This window comes from Leptonychotes weddellii, chromosome 8, assembly GCF_054177405.1.
Source record: "Leptonychotes weddellii isolate Sample4059 chromosome 8, ASM5417740v2, whole genome shotgun sequence".
In the NCBI taxonomy this organism is placed as follows: domain Eukaryota; kingdom Metazoa; phylum Chordata; class Mammalia; order Carnivora; family Phocidae; genus Leptonychotes; species Leptonychotes weddellii.
The window spans coordinates 118081593-118098124 of NC_138376.1; the positions used below are offsets into that span (position 1 = coordinate 118081593).

Consider the following 16532-nt stretch of genomic DNA (forward strand, 5'->3'; position numbering starts at 1 on the left):
CAATAATACAGTATACTCAGCATTATACTAGGGGAAATACAGAGTTAATGGGAGCCCCAAAGCAGGGCACCTGGCCCAGAATGAATGGAAGAGTGGTTTGAGGTCTTTCTGGAAAAGTGTCCTGTAAGCTGAGACCTGAAGGAACAGAAATTGGATTGGGTTTTCCTGAGGGAGGAAATGGTATTGTGTGAAAATCAGAAGCAACAGAGAACATGGCACTTCTGAGGAACTGAAGGTTGTTCAGCATGGCTTGAGAATAAATTATGGCCAGATGGGGTGAGGTCAGCAAGAAGCCATTGAAAGCAGCATGTACCAGGCTTACGTGCCTGTTACTGGGTCAGTACTTTGAGAGCAATGGAGAACCCATAGAAAGGCTTAAACAGGGGAGAGATATGATCAGAGATATGTTTTATGAAGATCACTTTGGCAGCCTTGTGAAGAAGGGATTGGAAGAAAGCCTGGATGCAGTGCTAGAAACTAAGACAGTGGCAGAGGAGAGAGAATGGCCATGTGGCCTTCTTCAGTGAGTCTTCAGCTCTGTTTGCAGAGATCCTGGCGTCTCACATTTGATTTTTTTTCCCCCTTCCTCAAATGGTAAGAACTCCCACATATGTACATACAAGTACAGTTGTCAGGTCATTGATATCTGCACCTAGAAACACAGATAACTTTGAAAGTGTCTAATTCTTATTCCCTTTGACAAGACAAATGCCCAGAACAACTCTTCTTCTTATGAAGAAGAGAAAGAAACACTGTATGCTTTCTCTATCTAATATTTAATCTCAAAACTGTTATGACAGAAAAAGTAATCTAAAGACCCTGGAGCCATAAAGAGGCTAGTGTGGACCCAGGAAGCCATTCCCTGTTGTCATGCCACTCAACACAGTTTCACTTGGTTATTATTTTGGGTAAGAACTCTTTCCAAACAAATGTACATCACCGGACGTAACTATCAGTGAATATCATCTGTACAGTCAAATGTCTATAATAAACCCACATTATCACAGCAGCAAAAGGAGTCACGCCCTCTCCCCTTCTCTTCCCTGTCACTTTGGTTTATACAACACATTCTCTATTCTGTGGGTTGCTAATCTCCTGGATTCACAGTCCAGCAAAAAGCCAGTGAATTTGGAGAGGGAAAAGAAGGGTCTGAATTCCAGCTTTGCTACTCATTTGAAGTCACTTGCCTCTTTGGGATGTGGAATTGCTATAATTTCCCAAAATGAGGGATGCTTGTGGGGCTCAGTCAGTTAAGCGTCTGCCTTCGGCTCAGGTTATGATCCCAGGGTACTGGGATGAGTACCACATCGGGTTCCTTGCTTAGTGGGAAGCCTGATTCTTCCTCTCCCTGCTTGTGTGCTCTCTCTCTGGCAAATAAATAAATAAAATCTTTAAAAATTTGTTTTTCCCAAAACGAAGTAGCAGAACTAAATTATCTTAAATTCTTTCCAGCTAAAAAATCATGGCTTATATAAGAGATAGAACATCAGTTTCCCAGGCTGGAAAGTCTAGTGAAATGACTACAGATACAGGATATTAGAATGATGATTAAAAAAAAAAAAGTTTATCAAATAGCCAGAGCTCCTGCTTCCTAGACAGTGAGGTTTTCTTTCCTGAGGATGAGCCACCAGGAGCCCTGGAGAGGTGCAGGCCATGTTTGCTCAGATATCCTTCCCCACAGCTGTTCTGCTACTTTATTCCTGGAAAATACCCCTATCGGCTTGGTGTTTGGCTTCTGGCAGCACACGGACCTTTCCTCGACACAGGGATTAGCAATGGATCCAACCTCTTTTTCTGGAGGGGCTTGAGTGGCACCAAGGATCTGAATGGGCTTCTAGTTTACTTGTATTTCAGCCACAATCTTCAAAAACCAATTGCTCACCAATCTGACAGACCTGCTCAGGGCAACAGTGACCTTCTTCCAAGCTTCCACATTGATTATTCTAAGGAGTTTCCCAACTTGAAATAAAAATATCAAAATTTAAAAAATGAGCAGGCTTTCTAAAGCTACTGAATCCCAAAATTAAATGTCTCCAGGTATTCTTAGAAGTGTGAGGTCTGGTGCAGGAATGGGAGTGCACAGGTAGGGACTAGACAGGACACAAATGACTCTCTCCAAAAGTGAATGGAAGTGAGTTTAGTAAAGATGTCAAGGACCAATGTAGTGGCAAAGGACCCATGGGCTAGCCTCAGCAGGAAGCTGTTGGCACCTCTCAGGCTGAAGTTGAAGGGCCACCTACAGGGTCTTGGTCTTGGTGGAGGAATGTAGCTGCTATCCAACCATGGCCTATGGCAAGTAAATACTCAGAGCTCTCTTTCCTTTAATCTTCTGTCCTTTTCATTTCCTACCACTGCCTCTCCTTGGCTTAGTCCAACAGAAGCCAGAGGACCTCAGGGCATGGCTAGATCTGTAGGTCAGCCTCTAGGGAATAAAAAGCAGTGTGGAGAAAAGTAGGTTCATAGGGGCAATTGGAAAACATCCAGCAGAGAGGAGCATCTGCTTTTGCAGCCTCTGGGATCAGATCTGTCCTAAGATCAAGTAAAAACTTAGGTGTACTAGAAGGTCATAGAAGGACTGAGGCAAAATGAAAGAAACAGTCTGAGAGACTGAAAGCCAGGGAATAGGATGGGGAAGCCTAAGAAGGGAATAGAACTGAAGCTGGAGATCAACTAGAAGGACTGAGGGACAAAGGGGTTGGGGGAAGACGCAAGGGCAGGCCGGCCTTGTTATTCTAGGATAGGTCAATGGCTTCTGTCTCACAGTCTCTGATAAAGTGATTTTGATAGTAAGTAGGATACAGGGTCTGGACAAGTTACTCCTATGCAAAGCACAATCATACAAAACTCAAGTTCATTTGTAAAGTGATAGTAAGAACAAATTTTCACAAGTCACATTGTAGGACATATAAAAAAATTAGCTTTAAAAGCTTTCCTCTAACTCAACCTCTATTTTAATCCCCATTCCACAGAAAATGTACAGTGTACAATTACCATGTTTACCCAGAAATTACTAAGATTTAAAATTCTGTCAATTCAGGTTTTGCTCTCCCTTTCTTTTTTCTCAGAGTAACATCTAAGTTTCTGAGACTGTATATAATAACATGAAATCTGGGAGGCTGCTTTTGGGTCCTCAGGAGATACTCTGTGCCTTGCTGTTATCTGCTGAGATGTGTGCTGGTCCCTGGATACAGTCTGGCCTTTGGTAGACTGGTGGGCCCTTTCCACTCTCTACTCCTGACAGTATTTAGGGTCTTACCAAACAGGGCATGGCAGGGGGCGCTATCTTACAGCTTTATCTACCTCCTCCTGTACCATTGCTAAAAGTCCTTCTCCATGTTTTGCTGTAGCAACCAGAGAAAAAAAGAAGCCAAATTAGCCTCTACTGTTTAGTCCCTAAGTGTAATAGGATGAGGTTCTGTCACCCATTCCTTCAACTCTACCATAAACTCCCACCTAGGAGCAGAAGGTTGCCTCCTCATCTTGAATAATCTCTTCTCCCCATCTCAGAGATTCTTCCCTGTCTGGGGAGGATGGATATAGTGATGCAGGGGACATGAGAACTCACTCAATAAATATCTTTGCCAAATCTTTCATTCTAATATCTAGACTTCAGTGTTATTTAAGAGCCAGGAACGGGACACTTGTCTTTCACTTCCTTCACTGTGAACGTCTCCCTTTCTTTGTGGATCTCAGATATTCTGATCCCCAAGGTGAGGGGGTCAGCGAGTTCGTTACATGGAATGTGTCTAAGGGGGAGTACACGTAGAGGACAGATGATATTGTGAAGCAGATAAAATTTGGTCTTAAATCTTTAATACTTTGTTTTTAAACTTTCCTATCTTGGAATTCTGTGCTTTTGTGATTTTCTCCACAGCATTCCTCCAAAATCTACTTTCATAAAATTATCTCATAAACACAACCCTAAAGTAAGGGATAAATGGCTCATTGCATTTAATACATTATTCTTTCTGCATGTGTTTTGGTTAAAACAAGAAAATTCTGAAATGTAGGAATGATTTTCTATAAAATATAGTCCTTGTCACAACCATTTAACTTGACCATTGCAGCACAGAAGCAGCCATAGATAGTGCATAAGTGATGAGAATTTCCATGTTCCAATAAAACTTTATTTATGGACACTGAAATTTAAGTTTCATATACTTTCCACGTATCACAAAATATTTTTTAATTTTTTCCAGCCTTTTAAAAATGTAAACATCATTCTTAGTTTAAGAGATACAAAAACTGGAAGGATAAGCCCTATGTGGCTCACAGCCAGTGGTTTGCAGACTTCATCTTGACCTAACCCCTGAGGATTACCCTGGCAGGATGACCAGGTCTCAGGGCGGCATGTGAGTTGGGGTGAGTTAGGCAAGGAAAGCTGTCACACCAAGAGGCCAGAGAGGACACATTGGGCATATCATCCATAACAGCAGTAAGGACTCTCTATTAGCAATTTGCACTAAGAAAAAAAGAGTGAATCTGGATTTCTGCTTATCTCCTGAGTTTGAAAATTCCTTCCATCTGACTTCCCTACATTTAGTGTATTTTAATTTAGAATGCCAGTTTTCTTTCTCTGCTCTTGGTCCTGTTAGTGAAACAGGGAGAGGAGAGATGCCAATATTTTTATATGCTTTTATTTTCCTTCTCTGATGTGTTAGCATCGATAACGGTAGTAACAACAGTTACAGAAAATCAACAGTTATTAACAGAAAAAAAGCTATTATCAAGATCAAAAGAGCTACCTTTCAATACCCTATTTGTTATTAGCCACCTGAGTGACCTTGCAAAAGTTGCTTAAACTCTGGATGTCAGTTTACCTATCTGTAAAAGAAGGATCTTGGAGATTTGTTCTAAGTGTACGAATGAATGACAGTTCTTCTTATAAACATCCCTTCACTGAGAAGCCTTATGGTAGGAAATAAGTTTTGCTAAAGATGTTAGAAAGTTATAGAAAGATATGTTAAAGTAGCAAAAAAGCAGATTAAAAGGCTAAATTCACATTTGTATTTTTGTATTTACTGAGTTTTATAGTAAAATATTCAGAATAAATTCAGCTACAGTATTTTTTTTATGTTTATTTTTCTGGAAGCATCCATAATTTAACTGGTTAAAGGATCTCTGGTTTACATCCATTTCCTTAAAAGAAAAGACAAGAAACATATAAAAAAAAAATCAAAAAACTTGTGAATTAAGACTTTGAACCTGCAGATGGTGCTATGATCCTATTATGAAATTCAGTTTTGCTTTCTAGTTTAAATTCATAGGGGAAAAAATGCAGTTCTTTGATTTAGTTTATCTAGAAATAATAAAATTGAATTATTTCTCTTTACTTTTGTGTTTTATTATTATAATGGGAGAAACTGTCTTTACCACTGGAAAAATCTAATGTAGTTACTCTTTGTGAATGCTGAGTGCTTCCTGAGACCAAATAATAATCAACTTTTATGTCTTTTTTCATTTAGATTTTTCTGCTTATCCTTCAGCGTTGGTTTTTCTGTTACTTTCAATCAACTTACTTTGCTGTTTCTCTTCTTAAATAAAATTGTTTCACTAAGAATTGAGTGATGAAGAGCTAAGGATAAAAAATTCCACATGAGAACCATTTCAACCTCTAGTTTGTAATAATCAAGTAAAAAAAAGATTTCCTGGAATTAAGCCACAGGAACTCTGGCTAAAGTCAGAGCTGTCAACTGGGAAACAAATTTCCAGACATTTTGAAATTTAATTCATTTAATTTTTCTTGTAACTGGATTAGAAAATATGATTAAGCATAGCAGGATATTCTTTTACTGGATCAGCCTGGCTTTGAATGAAGCCAATAGATACTAAAATTTTAAAGTAGAAGAAAGAAAGGGGGCTTTAGAGTCTTTCTCCGTTGAGGAACTTCTGAACAAACAAACAAAAAAACCCCAAAACTTCTCTAAAAGGATACACACACTGGAAATTTTTAAAAATTATAGGGAAGATGGCATTTTACTTTGTTGTCCACAAAGTTGTTCATGTGGCTGTATTTTTACCTGAAACTCTGACTGAATATATGCTAGTCTAATTTGAATTAAAACCCCCACAAACAGAAATTAAGTATTTATCAAAGTACTCCGCAGATGCTTTCCAACTAGTTCTTTGAAACCTGTCAACTGACTAAGCTGGAAATGTTCAAAAAGCTGGTGTGGGTGTAGGTGTGTATTCAGGGATGGAGGGGAGAAACAGAATAATTCTGTATAGTGCAAGGTCCTATACAAATGATGAAAATGTCTTCCTTTACAAAGGAAGGAAAATTGAATCCTTTGAGATATACAGTCTGAGAGTTTATTTTTTGGATCATTTGAGGTTATATATGTGAAAGTGTATTGGGACTTATGATAGTTTGTACAAATGTGAAATAGCAGTACCACTATGACTTTATATAAGTGTGTATATTATAATATCTTAGCGCCTTTCTGAAACTTTTATCTTGGGAATAGTTTCAACACAAAGGAAATGTAATAATAGAGAAATGGGAAATTATTTCTAGATGCTTTTAAAATTAGAATAGATCTCAGGAAAGACTAAATTGGGATTTACATGAATAGTAGAAAACATCTTAAAAGGTTTTAGAATTGATACTTTATAATAAAGGAGAATTATACATTTGTAGGCATAATGAACATAAGTGTTTGTTTTTTTTCTGCATCTGTTTCTGCACATAAAACTCTTATTTTCTGAAGGAACCCCAGTGGCCCTGGCTATAACACTAATTATTCTCTAATTTCATTCCTACTAATTAAAGATTAAAACATTTCATATTAAGCTTGGTACCTTTCTGTTGTTGTTCATTTAAAGAAAAGTAAATTTCCTCTTTATATCTTACATCTTGAAGTTACTCACTATAAATTTATATAAATCAGACATAATGATAATTTAATAAGAACTCAAGCCTTATTCATCCTGTGGGAGTACTACTGTGACGTCTTTCAGAGAGCTTTGTGATTGCTCAGCCCTAAGTGTAAGCCCTATAAAATGATGGGCTTTGAAATGCTGGTCAGGGAAGAGTGAAAAGCAGTTGCCAACAGTAATAGCCAACCCGTAGCCAGTACCAAGTTCTGGTTCAGCTCTGAGGGCAGAGAACTAGTGGAGCCGTTCTTGGCCTCATAGGACTTCAGCACCTAAGACAGCTCCAATATTCTCCTTTCATACAGAAAGCTCCGGAGGAACACTACTTGGCAAGGTGAGTAAAAACTCTACCTTTCTTCTTTTTGTCCCTCTTCCTGCTTTGAAACTTTTCTCAGGGTATATTGAATATTTCTCTCTCTTGAAAAGAATTTTACAGTGTTTCTCCTTTACAACAACAAAAAACAAGTTTCTCAAGTCACCTGGTAAGTGTAGAAAAGCTTTAACTTCTCATATATTTGTGGATTTTCTGAATTCTTTTGGTTGGAAGATGCTTTGCCCTGCTTGCTCAATACTTTTACTCAATACTGTCTTTTTAAAACTGTATTAAAGTAGGATGTGGGGGTTTTTTGCCTGTTACATACATTTTTAACTGAAGGGTTCAGTGGGTACATTTTTTTTACAAGTTTCAACTTTTTTTTTTTAGTGTTGTTCTTTCTATTTTATATGTTAGTTATGTGAACCAAGGAAGCATTCATTTTCCTCTTTAAGTCTAAATGCTGTGATTTTTATAAACAGCAAGAAAAACAAAGCTCAAATTCTAAGTTTCTATCTACGAACTATTTAGAAATGAAATCTGTAAGTGGATTAGATGTAAAAAAGCACAAATACTATTTTTAATATATTTTTCCTTTTGTAGCAAAAATTATTTCAATGGTAATATGCAGTTTAATAATTTTTGGTATTAATTTTCATTATTAAGTTAAGCTTGTTCAAACCCGGGCATAAGCAAATAATTCCCTAATAATCTGTACAATTAAAAGAGGAAAAAGAAATGTATGTACAGTTTTTATACTGATATGTATATGTACATATATATACATACATATATAGACACACATTATTAAATAGATAATACTCCAGTGTTCTATTAATTAGACTCTAGAAACTTAAACTGTTTCTTTAGTTAGAAAAGATACCAAATGTGGGTGCTACAACTCTGTTACAAGAAGATTGTTTCCATGGATAGTTCCAGCCCTATGAAACTATGGCATTCCACATATACTTGGTCCAACTATGTGCCTAGTGAGAGATAAGCAGCAGTTGAAAAGGACCCTAATTTTTATTCAAGCAGTTGTCAACAACAACAAAAAAATCTTCTTGATTTAAAAATTAATTATATTGCAGTTTAACTCTTTCTATAAGATGAAAATTACTTTTTCCCAACTCTGCAAGAGCCTTCAGAAATTACTACTAGACACTCAGAATTACTTTGTTGGGGTGATATCTTTGGTTGGAAAGCTGATGTGATTCTCTCTCTTTCAAAGTACAAAGATGGAAACCAGAAGTAAGTCCCAGCTACTTGTGCTGCTAACACTTGTCAGCATGCTCTTCTCTCACACGTTGGCATGGCCTCTTTTTGGAGCACCCTCTGCTCTGAGGTAAGTATTCTTGCAATTCAGACAGTTGAACATTCCTTCTTTATGTATATGGGGATTTCCTATATGTTATTTTGGACAACTCAATTTTTTAAGTTATGTATTATTTATTATTTTGGCTGACGTGTTAAGCAAGTTTTTTGAACATCAAATCAACATGACTATTCTATATCCTGGAATCCACTCTCAGGGCATGAGAGACAGTGTCAATGACTAGTTTTAAGGATAGGGTGGATCACTTTTCCAAACAGAGAGAAAGAAGGATTTGATTCTCATTTCATTCAAAACCAGTTTTAGATAAGTAATAAGCTTTTATCCATTGTCATCTCAGTTCAGTTCAGTTTCTGATGGAAAAAAATAGATGTTTAGTTGCCTGCCTCATTCTATAGTTCATTTTCAAGTTCATTCAGTAAATAATCTTAAGGTTAGTAGTTGATTAGTGAAACATATATACAATCATGCTGGACAGATCTACTTATCTAGCCAGAATCAATTTGCCAATATTGTAAATTGTGGAATAACTGATCTACTGAGATACCCTTCCCTAGTGAGTGAATTTTAATGCACTTGGTTTCAACCCTAAATCCTTAGTTTCACTGTTCTCTATGTTGTGTTTCATATCTCAAATTCAGAAATTATAACACAACTCTTATTTAAAATTTATCTCAAAGAAGTAAACAGTAAATGAAAACTACATTAGTTTCATTTTGTCTTTCCAATTTATAGGCACCACTATATCTAAGGACAAAATTGTCATCTCTTTGCTCAAATTCCCATTTCTGATTCTTTTTTCAGGGTAGACTTATACTCAATAGACTGAATAATCTCTTAGCTATTAGCATTTGTGAAATCTTTTTAAAGCCAGATCTAATTTGCTTTATAACTAAACAGAATGAGTCTATCTGAATGGTTATATCACATATCTCAACAAACAATCACAAGAATGCTGAAGTTTGCATTGATTGCTAGGCTTCATACAAAGAGGACTGCTTATTACTTCCACCAACTACTACATCATCAAAAGATGCACAAGTACCCAGGAGCTGATGCACTCCTTGGAGGTTTACTCTAATAGTGAAAATAGACACACTCATAATTTTAATAGTGTGCTGGTATTCAAAATGTGCATGCATTCAAAAATAGTCATATTCCATGTATAAGCATGATATTCTTAGTCACTTAGTAAAACATTACACATACTTCACTAAAATTGTATTAATACATAAGATTAGAAATAAGAAGACCCTACAAAATTTATTGAATTTGAGTAACTACTCAGAGATGGAGAGATTCTTTGTACTTTATTAATACAGAGAAATATATCACACTAAAGTGAATCTTTGGATTAAAGCTTACAGACCTAGAGAAAGAAAACAGTTAATATCCACCTCTTAAGAAATGTTTGACAAATGATACTAAACACCAACAAATATATGAATTGTTCCCAGTTTTCATATTGAATATTGAAAAATTTTTGAAGTTTCTATTTTGTACAGAATTATTCTTACTTCTAAAAATTTGAATTCTTTAATTTTTCAAAGTTTTGTGCTAGAAATATATAATGTATCTCAATATTAGTGGCTAGAAAATATCTTTTATTAGGTTGTCAAGAAACCTTCTTTTGGACTTAAGTTTGAACAATAACTTTACAAAGTGAAGACATTGCCAACAAAGTGTACTTTGCTTACTGCACTGATATGATTGAACTAAATAACCTTTATGTTTGTTACATACAGCTTGTAAAAGTTGCATGGCATCTATCTTATGGGATAATAAAAAATTTCACTATTTATACTCCAAACCATAGAAGCTAGTAAATCTAACTATGCTATCCATATATTGTGAATGGGTAATACTTTTCAAGAATATTATCTTATTTCCAGTGATTGTAAAACATAAACACTATCTTCTGAGAAAGAAATACATTATATCTCTACTATATGTTTTCCTAATAGGTTGGATGACAGAATACCACTTGAAGAAGCAAATGAACCTGATCAAGTTTCATTAAAAGTAGACACCGACATCTTGCAAAATGCATTAGCTGAGGATGATACACCCTATTATGATGTGTCCAGGTGAGTTTGTTTTTTATGGAGTTTTATTTTAGAAAACATATTTTTGAAATATAAATGTTTTACAATTTGCGTCACCGTGAAGCTATTCCTACAGTACTATACCACAGGTTTCCATGTGCCATTGCTTCATTCAGCCTGATTTATTGGAACTCTAGCAGCTGTACATGATGTTCATGTAAAGAAAGTGTAACTAACTAAGATCAATAAATCCTTCACTTACACAGAACCATTTGTCTAGAGCAGCATTCAAGTATAGACAGAGTAGCTCTATACTGAAGAAAGACAAAGTATAAAAATTCCTGATTTGAATGGGAAAGTTGGCTGATAGTCACTAAGGGCCTCTCTGTCTTAAGAGATTTTGTTTCCAAATATTTTGGCAGGAAGAAATAGCAAAAAGTATAATAAGGTTTTTGCTAAAAACCAGGATAGTTTCTCCTTGTATGTATCTTTATTTGGAGTAGAAGAAATAAAGCACCATAAATAAATAAAGAGAAACTAATTTTAATATATTATTTTTCCCATCAATATTTATTGGAGAATTAGTTTTATAGACTCTACCAGAAGGCATTACTTTATATAGAGACATACTTCTAAAAATTTCAATTCTTTAATTTTTCAAAGTTTTGTGCTAGAAATATATAATGTATCTCAATATAAGTGGCTAGAAAATATCTTTTATTATGTTGTCAAGAAACCTTCTTTTGGACTTAAGTTTGCACAAGAAACTTTCAAACAGCTGATAAATTTCTTTCTTGTTTAATGAGGCAAAGTAATATTTTAGGAAACCATTTACAAGATAATGGCTATCCTTCTTCCTTCTTTTAGGAATGCCAGACATGCTGATGGAGTTTTTACCAGTGACTTTAGTAGACTCTTGGGTCAACTTTCTGCCAAAAAATACCTTGAGTCCCTTATTGGAAAGCGAGTTGGGTAAAGAGAATTTATTATTTTATCAAACACATTATAATTATTTAATCTGCAAGTTATTTTTTTCACTATTAACAATTTACTTACTTGGCTCAAACTTGATAGTGCAATTAGTGGAAAAATAATTTATATTCTTAAACAAAATATACCAGACCCATGGATTAGGGACATAGACTTTTTAGTGATATCCTACGACTCACTGGCATATTTATTTTTCTTAAGTGGCAATCATTTATAAATCTGCAATCAAGTTGAACTAGATGCAGTAGAAAATAAGGCATAGTATAAACTGAAGCAAATTTTAATATTTGCCACAGTATTTGTTTTTTAGTTCCTGATCAAACCAAGCATTGGAAGTTTTTTCTTTAAATGGCCAATTGCTGAATATTTAGATGGTACTATTCAGGGTGGCAAAGCTTGTAAAGAATTTATTTTTTAAAAAAATGTCCTCCCAGTGGGGCAGAACAACACCTTCAAGTATTCCTCCTTTTTTTTGATAAATTATTTGCTCAATTAGTACAGAATGGTGTATTAAGGCTCCCAGTAATTGCCAAAATATGTTGGATTATTCCTTGCTCCCCTATACTTAGGCTTAGATATATTTTTCTTTTATTCTTTTTGTAATAGAAAAGACATTGGGCATTGGAATTCTTTTTTATCTGACTCCAAGAAATTTGGAACTGTGGCACATTTATCATTTCCTGTTAAAACCCTTTGATTTCCTTTCCCTTGCATTCCTTAGCAATAGCATCTCAGAAGACCAGGGACCAATCAAACGCCACTCCGATGCCGTCTTCACTGACAACTATACCCGCCTCCGAAAACAAATGGCTGTAAAGAAATACTTGAACTCAATTCTGAATGGGAAGAGGAGGTAAAGAAACAGAGAACTTGCTAAAATGAGAAATTATAAACAAGTTCCGAAATAGAAGCTCCATATGAAGACTTATTTATCTATCTCTCTATCTCACTATCTATACTCTGTGAAGCAGTAATGCTCAGACTTGGCTGACATTAGATTACCCTGCAGAATTTTTAAAATCCTGATGTGCCTTACCCAAAACCAACTGCCAGAAAATTAGGACTTATGGACTGGTATTTTTTTTAGGTGCTCCCCCACTAGATTCTGCTGTGCATCCAGGGTGGAAAATGAGACTGTAGAGATATCTACTCTGAATCTGGGGACAGGTTTTATCAGAAGTGCTAGTTTTTTGGGGGGTTTTATTGTGTGTGTGTTTCTTTTAGATTTTATTTATTTTAGAGAGAGAGAGAGAGAGAGTGTGTGTGTGTGTGTGTGTGTGTAGAGGGAGGGGCAGAGGGAGAGGGAAAGAATTTCAGGCAGACTCCATGCTGAGCCCAGAGCCTGCTGTGGGGCTCAGTCTCACAATTCTGAGATCATGACTTGAGCAGAAACCGACTGAGCCATCCAGTCAACCCCAGAAGTACTAGTTTTTTAAATATGTAAAGTAGTCAATTAGCAATTTGATACCACATGGAACTCCCTTCATATGCATACTCAATACCTTTTTTTTACCAAATTAAGCCATGAGTTCTCTTGTAGTCTAAGATTCTGTAAGACCTATGTTTCTCTATGGTGTCTAAGTATTGGATTGTAATAAGTAGGAAGTGGGATGCTCTCTCTTTTTATTCCAATTATTTTTGTTTAGATGGTGAGTATTAAGAACAATCTTGCTTGGGCAAGATCAGACAAGATGAATGCCTTTGTCCACCAGATTATAATTCTGTAAAAATAATTTTAGACATTTTAAGATTAAGGGCAATCTTAGGTAATAATTAAGCTCAAAGATAATTGTTTAGTCCTCAGTGCACTTTACAGAGCACAGAGAACAGCAAAAGTCACACATCATCAGTTCTGTGGAAGTTTTCTCATCAAAGAGCCTTCACATGCACACTTTTCATTTTCTGTTCTGCAGCAGTGAGGGAGAATCGCCTGACTTTCCTGAAGAGCTAGAAAAATAATGGAAAAGCTCTTTGAAGCAAAGCTGCTGACAACTTCCCAGTGGTGGGTATATCTATGCATTCTTATTCTTATTTTATTCTTAGAGCAAACATCTAATTATTTCAATAGGTAAGAGTCACTTGGTAAAAAACAGCTTAGGGTTCTCACAATGAGGCCTCATGGAAAAGGACACTTCTATCTGAAGCAGACCCCAACCCAATAAACAGCTGAAAATGATTCATGCAGTGCTCTGATAGCAAAAAAGAGAAAGCTCACAAAGGGCCAACAGTTTGCTACCTGAATGGTACTCCTAGTTTACTCAGACTTATTTTTTTTTTAAAGATTTTATTTATTTATTCATGAGAGACAGAGAGAGAGAGACAGAGGCAGAGGGCGAAGCAGGCTCCCCGCAGAGCGGGGAGCCCGATGCGGGACTCGATCCCAGGACGCTGGGATCATGACCTGAGCCGAAGGCAGACGCTTAACCGACTGAGCCACCCAGGCGTCCCAACTCAGACTTATTTTTAACCTTCTGTTGAGATATAAAAGAGAGGAATCTGACTCACACTAATAGGAAAAACTGGCTTTTTTCTTGAGACTTGAGCCATGCTACTTTTATTAATTTAAGGTTTAGCCCCACGAATGACTATTAGCACCTCATTTAATTTAAGTATAGGGAAATACCACCAAACTGCAGCATGGTTCATTATTATGAAAATACCAAGGCACTCTGGGTCTAATTGTATTCCTTGAATCATAACAAGCTTTATGCAGCAAAGTTAAATGTGCTTCTTTTACCTATAAAGTGAGTGTAGGTGCTATGATCCAATAGTATTTATATTCAAATATTTTTTGAATAGAGAAAACACAAGTAGGCTTTTTTCTTTAAGTGATAAGCTTGTTTACCCAGTTGCTTTTTTTTTGTACATATGGATACAAGATATAATTCTTTCCTGAGTTACATTGATGTTTACATTAGCTCATAAAAATAAATTTATAATATTTGGCCAGTGCCTAAAGGAATTTTATGTCATCATTGTATCAGAGGTTGGTAAATTTTTTCTGTAAAGGGCTACTGAGTAAATATTTTTGGCTTTGTGAGTTATATGGTTTCTGTTACAACTACTCAAACTCTGCTCTTGTAGCATGAAAGCAGCCACAGATAATATGTAAGATGAATGGGAGCTGCTGTTACAATACTATTTTAATTGTAAAACCTCAAGGTAGGCTGGACTACAACCTCTGACTAAGTCAAGGAGACTAAACTAGACCCACACTCAGACTGAAGGCAATCCATGGTCTTACTGAAGTTCCTGGAGCAGAGAGCTAAGAGAGTCATCAAGTGTGGGCAGAGTGTCTGAAAAGACACCTGCCTGATTGGTTGCTTTTGTCCGCTGAGAGACAGATGCTCAGGGTCCTGCACTTGCCTGCTCCTTACCATGTATAGACATTTCAGAGAAACAAGTCCCTTTGCTCAAAGAAGAAAAATCACATACAGCTTCTCGAAAACATTTATAAGAAGAAGACTATTTCATTTAATTAAGAAATACAAAAGGCACTAAAATATAAAGGAGGATTAATCGCTCTGTCTTTTGTAAACTGTAAGATCATTTATGAGATTCCATCCTCCCTTCTTTTCTTTTCTGAATGGGTAACTTTGGACAAATTCTTTTAATGGGAAATCCTGTGTGTCAGCCATGTGTGAAAATTACAAATGGGTAATTATAATGACTAATTAAAATGCCTCTTCACATTTCAGTTTCTTTCTGACAATCAGTCCTTTGGAAGATAGCTTTCTGATATCCCAGAATATGATTTCCTGTCATGACAGGCTGTTCACAAAGGGCAAAGGGAAATAGATGTGATCAAGTGAGTGGATGAGTGAATGAAACTAAGATGCTGTAAATAAAAATATTTTTATGCTTAAAACACCAATTCTTTCTTTTTCAGAATTCATGGAGGAAAATGATAGGTGAAGTAATTATATTTTGAGTTCTAATATATAATTCAAGAAAACAACTTCAATATCAAAACCAAATAAAATATATAGTGTTGTGAATGTTGTGATTTACTTTATCCTAATGTAATAACTGTGATGTTTACATTGTAAATATTATTTGAGAGTTCTGAAATCTGTCTTTAACTCATAAAGATCCTGTAATTTCATATGCTGTGTATCCTTTCTAACAAAAATATATTTAGTGATAAGTAAATACTAGGTTAATTCCAATTATGTGAAGCTTTTGGGGAGAGTAGTAATAGAACACAAATGATGTATTTATTTATAGAGCATACTTAACTATTCAGAAGTGTGGAGCACATAATCAGTGTGTCTAAATTTGAATGTTAAGCAGCTAGAATGCTGTGTTAAATAAACTGCAAAATGTCTAAGGGAAAACCAAGAACAAAGATAAAAAGACATTCTTTGAAACAGATTTGCAGAAAGTGGTATACGTTTTCACATTTTTAGGCATCATTTATTTTGAGTAAGATGTAAAGTCTCTTCAATTCGGATCTGTAATTGCCGAAAGCTCTTTTCTGTTGTGGTGTTTCAGTGAAAGAAAATGGCCTCTGTTCCTGACATTCGACCTTTCCTTTCTTCTTGTGTGAAGTATGTGTAAAATGTAAACTGAATGGAACATTTGTTTTTCAGTAATAAATTTTTTTTCCATAACTACTCAAATAATGCTTTCGTCATCAGCTTCCTTCAATGAAAGTACATTTGAAAACACAACTATTTTTCCAAAGGGATTGCAGGAAATTAAATAGAGAAAATAAAGAACTTTGATTATCATTGCAGACACTTTGTATTGTTTTGATTCTGTTAAATGATGCAGCAGTAACTCGTTTTTAGCTCTCAAGTTCCAGGCATTAGATAGCTTTTGTGATGTTTGAGGTAGGACTATGTTTGATTCTGTGTGAGTTCTAAAATCACAGTGACTTAAATATGAGAGAAATTTCTTTCTCACATAAGGCCAGAAGGAAAATATCACGGGTTAGTTTGAAGGTATTGCTCCATGAAGCCCTCAGGAAACT

General features: G+C 35.7%; 1 protein-coding gene across 1 annotated transcript; it reads left to right on the top strand.

Moving 5' to 3' along the window:
• Positions 1-6998: 6998 nt before the first annotated feature.
• VIP (vasoactive intestinal peptide) lies at positions 6999-16260 on the top strand. The gene is made up of 7 exons (XM_006735816.3): positions 6999-7210; positions 8421-8534; positions 10487-10609; positions 11435-11539; positions 12279-12410; positions 13471-13559; positions 15447-16260. The coding sequence occupies exons 2-6, from the start codon at positions 8428-8430 to the stop codon at positions 13514-13516; spliced, it is 513 nt and encodes a 170-aa protein (XP_006735879.1). The 5' UTR covers positions 6999-7210; positions 8421-8427; the 3' UTR covers positions 13517-13559; positions 15447-16260.
• The last annotated feature ends 272 nt before the right edge of the window (positions 16261-16532 follow it).

Bases quoted from the DNA above. Each gene is read 5' to 3' on its own strand.
- VIP (XM_006735816.3), top strand. From the start codon at position 8,428: ATGGAAACCAGAAGTAAGTCCCAGCTACTTGTGCTGCTAACACTTGTC. The intron at 8,535-10,486 runs GTAAGTATTCTT...TTTTCCTAATAG, and splicing joins GGAGCACCCTCTGCTCTGAG to GTTGGATGACAGAATACCAC. The intron at 10,610-11,434 runs GTGAGTTTGTTT...TCCTTCTTTTAG, and splicing joins CCCTATTATGATGTGTCCAG to GAATGCCAGACATGCTGATG.